Source organism: Ovis aries, chromosome 1 (assembly GCF_016772045.2).
Source record: "Ovis aries strain OAR_USU_Benz2616 breed Rambouillet chromosome 1, ARS-UI_Ramb_v3.0, whole genome shotgun sequence".
In the NCBI taxonomy this organism is placed as follows: Eukaryota; Metazoa; Chordata; class Mammalia; order Artiodactyla; family Bovidae; genus Ovis; species Ovis aries.
The window spans coordinates 247206908-247219981 of record NC_056054.1 but is presented as its reverse complement, the minus strand read 5'-3'; the positions used below and the strand labels follow the sequence as shown (position 1 = coordinate 247219981).

General features: G+C 36.6%; 1 protein-coding gene across 9 annotated transcripts in view; it reads right to left on the bottom strand.

The window, feature by feature from the left end:
- XRN1 (5'-3' exoribonuclease 1) overlaps positions 1-13074 on the bottom strand; it is a 115818-nt gene that overhangs the window by 82197 nt on the left and 20547 nt on the right. For all 9 annotated transcript variants that reach the window (XR_009595375.1, XR_009595376.1, XM_060394952.1 and 6 more), the window contains exons 4-13: positions 12170-12279; positions 11968-12078; positions 10185-10267; positions 8639-8726; positions 8389-8557; positions 7438-7505; positions 6972-7109; positions 5152-5218; positions 4841-4946; positions 126-215 (exon numbers count right to left, since the gene is read on the bottom strand). Coding sequence is in view for 7 of the 9 variants with exons in the window: in XM_060394952.1 (XP_060250935.1) it covers positions 126-215; positions 4841-4946; positions 5152-5218; positions 6972-7109; positions 7438-7505; positions 8389-8557; positions 8639-8726; positions 10185-10267; positions 11968-12078; positions 12170-12279 (1030 nt within the window). In the remaining 2 variants the exon portion in view is untranslated. The remainder of the gene's footprint in view (positions 1-125; positions 216-4840; positions 4947-5151; positions 5219-6971; positions 7110-7437; positions 7506-8388; positions 8558-8638; positions 8727-10184; positions 10268-11967; positions 12079-12169; positions 12280-13074) is intronic.

Below are 13074 nucleotides of genomic sequence, written 5' to 3'. Positions count from 1 at the left end.
CGTATTTTTTTAAAAATACTATTATTATCATAAATAAAAGTAAAAAGAAGAGATTATCAAATGAGCTTATAGTAGAATGAGCCATTATAAACTACAAAACTTCATTTTTGTTTTTATTCCCTCACCAGCTCCAGGACTGAACTCCATGATAGTAATAGTGCAAAATCCACTGTATTGCCTGAACATAACATGCAGCTTGATCAGCCAGAAAGTCACTGAAAATAGAAAATAATATTTTCATTATAACATTATTTCCTGAAGATAGGCCATTGTGTTTAAAACATGATATCTACTAATATCACATTCTGCCTCACATGATTTATTTAATCAATGAATAAGCCAAAAACTGCAATCAGAAAAAACTCTAAAATATTATTAAAAAAAATTCTATCACGCCACATTAAAAATTTGCCTTATAGTTTTCCTAAACCAACTATCAGAATACTTAAACCTGCTGTGCATACTTATTCAGTCAATGTACTATATCTTTAGTATCAAGTTTGAGGGTTTAATGAAGCTTTCTAAACAGTGGCACTACCACTTTCTTAAATATTCAGAGTGTGATAGAAGACAAAGATGGAAATCTTATTTGGGAGGATGCCTGAGCGAATCACAGGAGGAAATCAGGAAGATCTTCAAATTTGGTTATAACAGCTAGAACATATTTTTAAAAGTGTTATATCCACTGAACAATATTCCCTTTAATGTCATTTTCTCCAAAAAACTATCATTTAAGGTAAAATAATCACACACACACAGCAAAAAAAGAGCACCCTGGGGACTTCCCTGGTGGTACAGTGGCTGGGAGTCCGCCTGCCAATGAAGGGCACAAGAGATTGATACCTGGTCTGGGGAGATCAAAGCTATGGTTTTTCCTGTGGTCATGTATGGATGCGAGAGTTGGACTGTGAAGAAAGCTGAGTGCCGAAGATTTGATGCTTCTGAACTGTGGTGTTGGAGAAGACTCTTGAGAGTCCCCTGGACTGCAAGGAGATCTAACCAGTCCATTCTGAAGGAGATCAGCCCTGGGATTTCTTTTGGAAGGAATGATGCTAAAGCTGAAACTCCAGTACTTTGGCCACCTCATGCGAAGAGTTGACTCATTGGAACAGACTGATGCTGGGAGGGGTTAGGGGCAAGAGGAGAAGGGGACAACAGAGGATGAGATGGCTGGATGGCATCACTGACTCGATAGATGTGAGTCTGAGTGAACTCCGGGAGTTGGTGATGGACAGGGAAGCCTGGAAATCTTGGATCTTTCCTTGGGCAGTCTCTAGGAAAGATTCTTAGTATTTCATTTTTTTTTAAAGTAAAAATAATAGTATAGAAAATATCTAAGTATAGTACATATAATAAGGGTACAAAGAATTTTATGAAACTTTTATCTCACTGACAGAAGAACAGCCTCATCTGATGGTTAAGGATGGGCTCCGGAGCCAGATTGCCTGTTACTTATATTCTGGCTTTGCCACTCATTACCTATGCATGTCACCTGGAGCAAATCACTTAAATCTCTCTATTCCTTAACTTCCTCCATTTTAAAATAATAATAATTCTATTTATCTTAAAAAACTGTTGTGAGAATTACAACAACTTAACATTTTCACATTATGTACATATATTTATATATGTTTATATTTTGAAATTATAAATGAGTTATTTTTTAAATGTTTAGGATAGTACCTGGCACTAGACAAGATGGTCAATATCGAGATCAGATTGATTATGTTCTTTGCAGCCAAAGACAGAGACGCTCTAAACACAGTAAGCAAAAACAAAACCTGGAGCTGACTGTGACTCAGATCATGAGCTCCTGACTGCAAAATTCAGGCTTAAATTGAAGAAAGTAGGGAAAACCACTGGGCCATTCAGGTACGACCTAAATCAAATCCCTTATGATTATGCAGTGGAGGTGACAAATAGATTCAAGGGATTACATCTGATAGAGTGCCTGAAGAACTATGGACAGAGGTTTATAACACTGTACAAGGAGGCAGTGACTGAAAAGGCATCCCAAAGAAAAAGAAATGTAAAAAGGCAAACTGGTTGGTTGAGGAGGCTTTACAAATAACTGAGGAAAGAAGAAAAGCAAAAGGCAAGAGAGAATGGGAAAGATATACCCAACTGAATGCAGAGTTCCAGAGAACACCAAGTAGAAATAAGTACATGAACAATGCATAGAAATAGAGGAAAACAACAGAATGGGAAGGATGAGATCTATTCAAGAAAACTGGAGATACCAAGGGAACATTATATGCAAGGACAGGGAAGATACAGGACAGAAATGGTAAGGTCCTAATAGAAGTAGAAGAGACTGAAGAAGTGAAGTGAAGTCGCTCAGTCGTGTCCGACTCTGCGACCCCATGGACTGTATCCTACCAGGTTCCTCTGTCCATGGGACTTTCCAGGCAATAGAACTGGAGTGTGAATTGCCATTTCCTTCTCCAGGGGATCTTCCCAACCCAGGGATTGAACCCGGGTCTCCCACATTGTAGACAGACACTTTACCGTCTGAGCCACCAGCGAAGTCAGAAGAGATTAATAGATGGCAAGAATACACAGATGAGCCTGGTGGGCTACAGTCCATGGGGTCGCAAAGAGTCAGACACAACTGAGCAACTTCAGTGCTTCCCTGGTGGCTCAGAAGAGATTAAGAGATGGCAAGAATACACAGAGGAACTATACAAAAAAGGTCTTAATAACCCTGATAACCATGATTGTGTAGTCACTCAACTAGAGGCAGCCATCCTGGAGTGTGAAGTCAAGTGGGCCTTAAGAAGCATTACTACAAACAATGCTAGTGGAGGTGATGGAATTCCAGCTGAGCTATTTCAAATCCTAAAAGACAATGCTGTGAAAGTGCTGCACTCAGCAGGTCAGCAAATTTGGAAAACTCAGCAGTGGCCACAGGACTGGAAAATGTCAGTTTTCATTCCAATCCCAAGGAAGAGCAATGCCAAAGAATGCTCCAATGACCAGATAATTGTGCTCATTTCACATGCTAGCAAGGTTATGCTCAAAATCCTTGAAGCGAGGCTTCAGTATACATGAACCAAGAACATCTAGATGTACAAGTTGGATTTCAAAGATGCAGGGGAACCAGAGGTCAAATTGCCAACACTTGTTGGATCATGGAGAAAACAAAGGAATTCCAGGAAAACATCTATTTCTGCTTCATTGACTACGTGAAAGTCTTTGATTGTGTGGGTCACAACAAGCTGTGGAAAATTCTTAAAGAGATGGGAGTACCAGACCACCTTACCTGTTTCCTGAGAAACCTGTATGCAGGTCAAGAATCAACAATTAGAACTGGACATGGAACAATGGACTGGTTCAAAATTGGGAAAGGAGTATGACAAGGCTGTATATTATCATCCTGCTTATTTATCTTATATGCAGAGTACATCATGTGAAATGCCAGGCTGGATGAATCACAAGCTGGAATCAAGACGGCCAGGAGAAATATCAGCAGCCTCAAATATGCAGATGACACCACCCTATGGCAGAGAGCGAAGAGGAACTAAAGAGCCTCCTGAGGAGATGAAAGAGGAGAGTAAAAAGCTGGCTTAAAACTCAACATTCAAACACTAAGATCATAGCATCCGGTCCCATTACTTCAAGGCAAATAAGGGAAAAAAATGGAAGCAGTGACAGATTTTATCTTCTTGGGCTTCAAGATCACTGCAGACAGTGACTGTAGATATGAAATTAAAAGATGGTTGCTCCTTGGAAGAAAAGCTATGCAAACCTAGACAAACCTAGAAACAGAGACATCACTTTGCCAATAAAAGTCCGTACAGTCAAAGCTATGGCTTTCCAGTAGTCATGTATGGATGTGAGATTTGGACCATGAAGATGGTTGAGTGCCAAAGAACTGATGCTTTCTGACTGTGGTGCTGGAGAAGACTCTTGAGAGTCCCTTGGACTGCAAGAAGATCAAAGCAGTCAATCCTAAAGGAAATCAGTCCTGAATATTCATTGGAAGGACTGATGCAGAAGCTGAAGTTCCAATGCTGTGGCCATCTGATGCAAAGAGCTGACTCACTGGAAAAAACCCTGATGCTGATAAAGACTGAAGGCAGGAGAAGAAGGGGACGACAAGAGTTTGAGATGGTTGGATGGCATCACTGATTCGATGGACATGAGTTTGAGCAAGCTCTGGGAGATGGTGATGGAGAGGGAAGCCTGGTGTCCTGCAGTCCATGGGGTCGCAAAGAGTTGGACACAACTGAGTGACTGAACTGAACTGAACTGTTATAGAGGGCTGTAGTTCAGAAATATGAGCCACCATTCTAGAGGTCAAGTTGTTAAGGAACTTTTATACTAGTTGTTAACCTGAGGCTGAGCCAGGTAGTCTTTGAGGTAAGTGGGATGTGAGCTTTAGAAGAAATGAAGCAAAACACTAACCATTTTCTATCTGGCAATTTTTATCATAGGCACACAGTTGAGACTTGAACAATGCAGAAGTTAGGGATGCCAACCCTCTTGCAGTAGAAAATCCACTCATAACTTTAGATAGCTCTCTGTATTTGCAGTTCCACATCTATGGATTCAACCAAGTGGGAAAAATGTAGTACTGTATTAAGTCTTCAGTAAAAACAATCCACATGTAAATGGACCTATGCAGATCAAGCCCATGTTGTCCAAGGGTATACTGCATAATACATGCCAATGAATATTATCTTCTCCAAAACCATAGTAGTTGAAAGGTCTACATTAATTTGCAAAACAAAAAATCCCTTCTTCCCATTACCATAATGATCAAAATTATGCTGTTTTCTGTAGAACTGCAAAGTCTACTTTTTCATACTTTAAAGTAAAAGCAATGGCAAGAACATACTCAGAAACTACGTCAACTCCCATCTTTGTCATGTAATATGTCCTTTTATATTGCCTAAACTCGGTTTCAAATAGGTCATCATCTTCCATCTCTTCTTCTAAATTGTCTGGAAAAAAGATAAACAGACAGTGGCTGACAATTATGAATATTCCATTTTTCCATTTAATGCTTTGATAAATACATGTCAAAGTAGATGTTTATAAACTATCACAGAAATCTGTTTCATCCAATATTACTGAATTAGTCCTAATAATGGAATATAATAACTATTCTGTCAAAAAAAATAACATATTCAAATAGTCTGTACTCACCCTTAGAAGTTACCACTTCTTCTCCATTTTTGTCTAAAGCAGCCCAACATATAGAATTTTCCTGGCCCTATTAAAAATTATAAATCAATATAAAAGTAAGATATACTTCAAGATGAGACATTGAACAGAAAGATTTATAAAATATTAAAGATAACTGAATGATCTTTAAGTGATATACTATAAAAGTTTATTTTAAAAATAATCCTCAAATGCTGTGTAAATGTTTTTGGTTTTATATCACTTGTTTCCTGAAGCTATAAATCTTTATTATTACAACTTAACATTTAGGACCCTCAATGATAAGTAACAATGCTCACCAATACAAAAAAGAAATATATTTAATTACATATGTTTTCTAAGAAAAGAACATTCCAAAAACATTTCATTTACTTAGAGAAAAGTACACAATCAATATCAAATCCTTTCAACTTCAACATTTTTATATGTCACATTCTGGGCTACTGATAACAAGAAACAATCTGTTTATAGTGGAGTCCAATAATTACAACTATTACCTATTTTTTTATATCTCTGGTTCCCATCATTATTATACCTCTACCCTCCACTTCTATTTTCTTCCATGCAACTCATCTGCTTTTCTAAAGTTCTTCCATTTCATCATATCCTTCATATCCTGCCCATCTATTTTTCCACTCTTGTGATTTCATCCTTTCTCTTCTCTATTTTCTGATTGTCTACAAACTGCCAGTGACTTTCACTAGTTTTTCCAAACTAGGGCCTCTGCCAGTTTTCTTGCCTGGGCTGTTTCTCCAGTTTCCTTGTTTTACCTGTGTCTCTAAAGTTAACTACATACCCCCAGACGACTTGTGAAGTTTAAGTAATGAGCTGAGGTGAGTGGAGTCAGGGATTACTGATATTTAAGTTTGTGAGTGCACGTCCCCCAAAAGTTGTAGAGCCTGTTTTATTAAGATAAAAAACAGAGTAGAATGCAGACTACTGCTAAGTTCCACAGGGGAAAAGTTAAGCAGTTAGAAAGGCTACACTAAACAAAATCAGGATAGCTGCCCTTTCTGGAGCAAGAGATATTAGGCTCGAACCTAAAGAGAAGCAGTACAGCAAAGAGAGTGCAGGAAGCTCATCAATTTCACCAGAATCCAATAACTATGGATTGGCTGAGGAAAATTTCAGAAGAGGTTTATTTTCTAAGCTAACACATATAAGACATTCGTTATGGCTTACAAAAGGTGTTTTACAGGGTACTAGCATATTCTATGGAAAAGGAAATGGCAACCCACTCCAGTGTTGCCTGGAGAATCCCAGGGACGGCAGAGCCTGGTGGGCTGCAGTCCACGCGGTCACACAGAGTCGGACACGACTGAAGCGACTCAGCAGCAGCAGCAGCAGATTCTAATTGGCTCTATTATTCATTTATTGAGCACCTAATATTCACCATATATTGTAACACTGTATTTTATATATGATTTTATATATAAATTACTTCTAGAGAAAAATAAGTGATCTTATAACATTAAATGATATAAATATCCACATTTTTAAAGAGATAACTAATTTTCTGGGTCCTTAGAAATGTCTCTACACTTATTAATAGAATGGAAGGGCAAAGAAGATGCAATGCTTTTCAATGGCAAAAATAAATTGCTTTTAAAAGATCAGATTTAAATGATAGTATCTAATAGAGAAAAAGAAACCAAAGAATTTTTAAAATGTACATAAAGGAAAAGAGGAAATGAAACAAAAATGAGGAACCCCAAAATCATAAGAAAGAAAATGAGAAACAAGGAATATCAGTTTTACCTTTACAGGTAAAAAAATGAAAGGACACCTAAAAAAATGGACACCTTTGATTTTTTCTTTTCCTTGTAGTTCTTGGCTTCTTCTGCTGCAACACCTGCTGCTTCATTGAGGTACTTGTTACCAACTTTGCTTTCAAACCACTTTAGGTCCACAAAAACTTCACTGAAGTGTTCTCGATCAAACTATACAGAAACATTTAAATTTATTTTAAAATAACTTTAGTATGTCTAGAAGAAAATAAAACGAACTTTTAACAATGACTGCGTCTAGGGCATAGGAAATCAGAGGATATTACTTTTGATGCACATAGGGACTTCATCTACTACTCTGAAAACTAAAAATAAAAAGCAAGTAGAAATAAAAATAATGTAGATGAAATTATTTATATAAAATAACCAACTGGAGTAGAACTATAACATTTTTTCTTCTGGTATTATGTAATTGATATTAGGTAATTGGACCATTTATAGCTACCCTGGGACAGAAAAACAAAAACTTATAGTTACTTACATCCGATAGTTTCACAAGGTATTTCTCAAATCGAGGTAAGTTGAGATGCCCACTTTCATTAATATAACCTAAAAGGAACAAAATCTGAATTTGCACTAAATGCTGACATTTTTAAAAAACAATTTTATAAAATTCTGTTTTACAAAACGTTGAGTTTTGACATTCTACTAATCAAGAAAAAACACTCAGTGTTGGACCATATAAGTGACCCTAGTTTCTACAAACTTGATGTTACTATAACACACAATATGTAAGAATTGAAGCAAAATAGAAAAAGTTCCAGGTTTACATAATAATAATCCTCCTAAATTTCCAAACACTGGGGTGACAGTTAATTAAATTAAGTAAGTTCTAGAATTGAGGTCATTTATTTGATATGCTAACTTAAGAAGAAAAAGACCAATATCCTGCTACTTGATTGATTGATTGATTCACTGTATGGTTTGCAAGATTTTAGTTCCCTGGCCAGAGACTGAACCTGTGCCTTTGACAGTGTAAGTGTGGAGTCCTAACCACTGGACTGCCAGGGAATTTGGTTGTCCGCTTTATTCAGCATCATCACTACCTCTCAGTTTCCCACTGTAACTTAAAAGTCTCTCCCTAATAGTAAATACTCTGATGCTTATCCATTCAGAAAACTGAATTTTTACAGTTAAATATGAAAAGAGCTAAGTGAAACCAACAACCTCTGCAGGCTTTTGTAAGCCATTAAAGGTAGAGATTAGTTAGGTATCTATGAATAAATGAGATTGCTTAACTTGTGTCATCTTGTCTGTTTGTGAACCACTGAAAATTGCAACTTTAGAACTTGATGCCTTAGACTAAAAGAAACTCCAAATTATTTTTCTACTTTAGCTCTGCAAGCAATAATCTAATAAACTGAGTGACATTTCCAGGGTTAGTTGAGTTTTAAATTAAAGTAGCCTCAAATGAATATTAAACTTTTCTTACCCCCAAGTTCTGGCAGGATGGTAATATATGTTCCATAAAGCAGAGGCAGTGCATCATGATTAATATGTAAATGAGGTAGATGAGGGATAAAATCATTGCCAACAAGAAATCCCATCAAAATCCAATCATCTATTATCCTTTCAATATCATATTTAAATGTGATCTTGTCCTATAGCAATATGAAGAAAACAGTCAAATCCTTTGGAAATTTCTGCATATTCACTTCTGATCTATTTATATTAATACTTACTTTTAATGCTGAAAACTCATAGTCAATATACTCTCTCATTAAAGACAAGTGTAGGAGGTGAAATGTGGTTTCTTCTGGTGCGCATACCCTATAATTAGTCAAGATGATCAACACAGAATTAATTATATTTTTAAGGTTCAAGTTTAAAAGTGCAGCTTAAAATAAAATTTATCACTGCAGTATAATTAATTCTGGACATTAAGGCATGTAATTTATATGTAAGCTGCAGGGTAATGTTAAGATAAAAACATAATAACAATTATGATAGATATAAAGTTCAAAATAATTGGTTTACAGCATGCTTTCTGGGGAAGGACTCACAGAATTAAGAAAGTCTAAATAATAAATAACAGATGTAAGAAAACAATGGGATCTGTTCTGGCCCACTTAAGGCTGGCCACCAGCAAAAGGCATATAGATTAGTGAGTATATACTTTTATGTCTACTGCAGTATAGGTTAAAGCTTCAATGGTGCGGCACTATTACTTTCTCCTCTTACCTTTCCCTGGCTTGGTCCAGGGGTCTATAATCCTGGCTGTTGGCTTATATTCCAAGATTAATTACAAGTAAGAATGTAAGTTTTTAAGAGCATATTAAAAGCACTTATCCACCATGAACAAGTGGCATTTTCCACAGGAATGCAAAAATGGTTCAAGATAAATCAATGTAATAGGGGAAAGTCACTCAGTCGTGTTTGATTCTTTGTGACCCCATGGACTGTAGCCTACCATAGCTTTTCAGTCCATGGGATTTTCCAGGCAAGAATACTGGAGTGGGTTGCCATTTCCTTCTCCAAGGAATCTTCCCAACCAAGGGATTGAACTCGGGTCTCCCACATTGTAGGCAGATGCTTTACCCACTGAGCCACCAGGGAAGCCCAGTGGTTCAAGATAAATCAATGTAATACACCATATTAATAAACAAAGGAAAAAAACCCCACATACTCATTCAACAGAAAAAGCCTATGTCAAAATTCAACACCCTTTCATGATAAAAATACTCAGCAAAGTAGAAACAGAAAGGAATTTCCTTAGAATGATTATGGGAATTTATGAAAAATCCACAGCTAATAGCATAATCAATGCTGAAAGACTGAAATTGACATGGATCAAAGACTTAAATGTAAGGGTTAAAACTTATAAAACCCTTAGACTAAAATGGGAAAAAGCTTTATGACACTGGATTTGGCCAATGATTTCCTGGATACTACACTAAAAAGTGTACATGACTCAGTGGCCATGAATTTGAGCCAACTCTGGGAGACAGTGAAGGACAGGGAAGGCTGGCGTGCTACAGTCCATGGAGTCGCAGAGTTGAACATGACTGAATGACTGAACAACGATAAAATGTATAGGCAACAAAAGAAGAATACAGACCAGAACTCATCAAATTTAAAAACTTTGTACATCAAATGACACTATCAACAGAGCGAAAAGGGAGCCCACAGAATGGGAGAAAATATTTACAGATCATATGCCTGTTAAGGGATTACTATTTCTAATTTAATTTCTGGTCTACCTTCCAATATACAGGCAGTATGATTTACCTTTGAGTCTTTTTGCCACCAAATCGAACTTCTTCTCTTAAAAGAGAGAAATGTGCCTCATGACTTGTTAATCCAAGCATAATCTGTTGAAAAATGATTAAGAAGTGTTTTTATTCTCTCATTTTTTATAGCATCAGGTTCACAAAAGCAATCAACAACAGTTCTATATAAAGAAGAACATGCTTATTTAAGGAAAATAATTAGTAAGTTAAATATATAAACTTCAAAATATGATCCACTTATATCATATTTTGTGATGAATGGGGTAAATTGTGTATACTTTCCTAAGAAAACAATGTTCACCTTAGACTCACATAACCTTTACAACCACACCACTGCATGCCTATAATAATAATCTCTCTTAGTTTTTATTTCTTTCTACTTGCCATGGGGGAATGGGAAGGAATTAGAGGCAATAGCACTTCCACATCAGAAGAATACAGGACTCTTCTGGAGGTCAGGATACCTTTAGTATGTGAAAACTTGGGGAAAAAACTGGGAAAGGATCTTTTCAGTTAATATTCTCACATAGTATTCTAATCCCCAAAGTAAGTCGAATAGTTTAGTGAGACATATCAACCAACTGCAATGCAGAGTTTAATTTAATCCTGATTTACACAAAATAAAACACTTATGAATCAATCAGGGAAATGAGAATCCTGGATGGTTTTCATATATATTAAAGAGTGATTTATTAATATTGTTTTATATGGGATAATAACACTGGAGCTATTTTATTATTTTTAATATTCTTGATCATGAAATATTTATAGATTAAATAATATAATGTCATATACTTCAAGAATCCAGAGGAGGAGGAGGAAGGATACAGATGGTTAGGAAAAGGAGCTGAAAATCAAAGGAGGAAGAAGGACACAAAGATGTTCATTATGCTCACTCTATTTTTGTTTATACTTGCAAATTTCTGTAATAAAAAGTTAAAAAACATCTAGCAGGGACTTCCCTTGGTGGTCCAATGGTTAAGAATCCACCTGCCAATGCAGGAGACACGAGCTCAATCCCTAGTCCAGGAAGTTCTCATACTGCTGTGGAGCAACTGAGCCCTTGAGCCATAACTACTAAGCTCATGCTCTAAAACGAGAAGCCACTGCAATGAGAACCCTGCACAATGCAATGAAAAGCAGCCCCCATTCACTGCAACCAGAGAAAGCCCGCGTGCAGCAGTGAAGCCTCTGTGCAGCAACAACAATTACAACAAAGTCTAGCAAACTTGGGTTACAGAGTTATCAGATCAGATGGTATTAAAAATCCTGTATTAAGCATGAAGATAAAAAGGGTCCTCTACCCAGAACTCAGCAGAGAATTCACAGCACTAGGGTCATCAGGTGTGAACACTATCTATATGCACCTGTTGATCATAAACAATGGCAAAAGAACACCTTTTCCAAATGTTATGAACTTTGGTAACAGCAGAAGTAGCAATTATTATCATGTCTCTAATATTTCTTTCCACAACCAGAAATCTGCTAATATTAAGACTAACTTTCCTAAACAGATATTTATCATAATGGCATCAGTTCAGTCGCTCAGTCATGTTCGACTCTTTGCGACCCCATGAATTGCAGGCCTCCCTGTCCATCACCAACTCCCAGAGTTCACTCAAACTCACGTCCATTGAGTCGGTGATGCCATCCAGCCATCTCATCCTCTGTTGTCCCCTTCTCCTCCTGCCTCTAATCCCTCCCAGCATCAGAGTCTTTTCCAATGAGTCAACTCTTTGCATGAGGCATAAGACTACAATAACAATAAGCATTTTACCTACCAAGTCAGCATCTAAGCCATAAAGACAGTGCCTGGTGTTTGGATCATGATCTGGCTTTGCCTTCTCGGATCTGATAAACTCCATGATTTTATGCTCTCCTTCTCCAGGAGTCTAGATATAATGTTAAAAAAAAAAATACAGTAATATTCTACATTTCTCAAGATTCAGTTGAAAAACTGTTTAAGTAAGAAAAGATAATAACCTCATGGCCTGAGAAGTAGATGGTAACTCCTTGCCACGATTTGTCTGTAGAAATTTTCATATTTACAAAGTACTTCAGATGTTCATGTAACCTGGCCATGAATTCAGTCCCTTTAAATAAAAAGATTTTAGAAATTTAATCTGAGTGAGAAATAAAAACAGAGTTATCAGTGATAGCATGAAACTGGATTATGGGTCTGAAGGTTGAAAGCTCTCTGGCTTATCTTGAAAAGCAAATCATGTTACATCTTTCCCGAGCAAAGATCACAGCTATTTCCAATTTCACTAGTCAGCCCTAAATGAAGTTAATGTCAGATAGAGAAAGTCAAAGAATTTTACTACTTCCTTGGGAGTATACTTCAAATATTTTCACTCAAGGGCAGAGTTTCAACTCTCTAACAAACTTCAATCTTCAATCTTTTCTGCTGGATTCTAAAAAGGTTTTGTTTTCTTTTTGTAAGACATGCAGCCACAACAACTGTTATTATTACTACTTTTAACTCAAAAAAATTACTATTAATCTGGAAACAGAGTATACAGTGATTATGTTTTCGGAAAAGCCTAGATGATCAACAGGCAACACAGTCTTAAACAGTCAAAGGCAACACAGTCTTAAACCGTATAATGATATAACTGCTTGTTAAATTGAGCATTGTCATTAGGGCACTTAATGAAAGAGAAAACTACCACAGTAAAGAATTAATGAAAAGATACAATTTTAAGACTTTTCTTCAATGTGAAGAGTTATAATGATGTTAGACTCCTGGAACTGCAGACTATGCTGTTGCATTTAAAATTAAACTTGTAATACTAATAATTAATCCTTAAAGTCACAGAAGTCTTAACCACCTCTGAGGAGCAGAGCAGTAAGCATTCTAGATAAGGAAAATGGCTTTCTTATCCTGA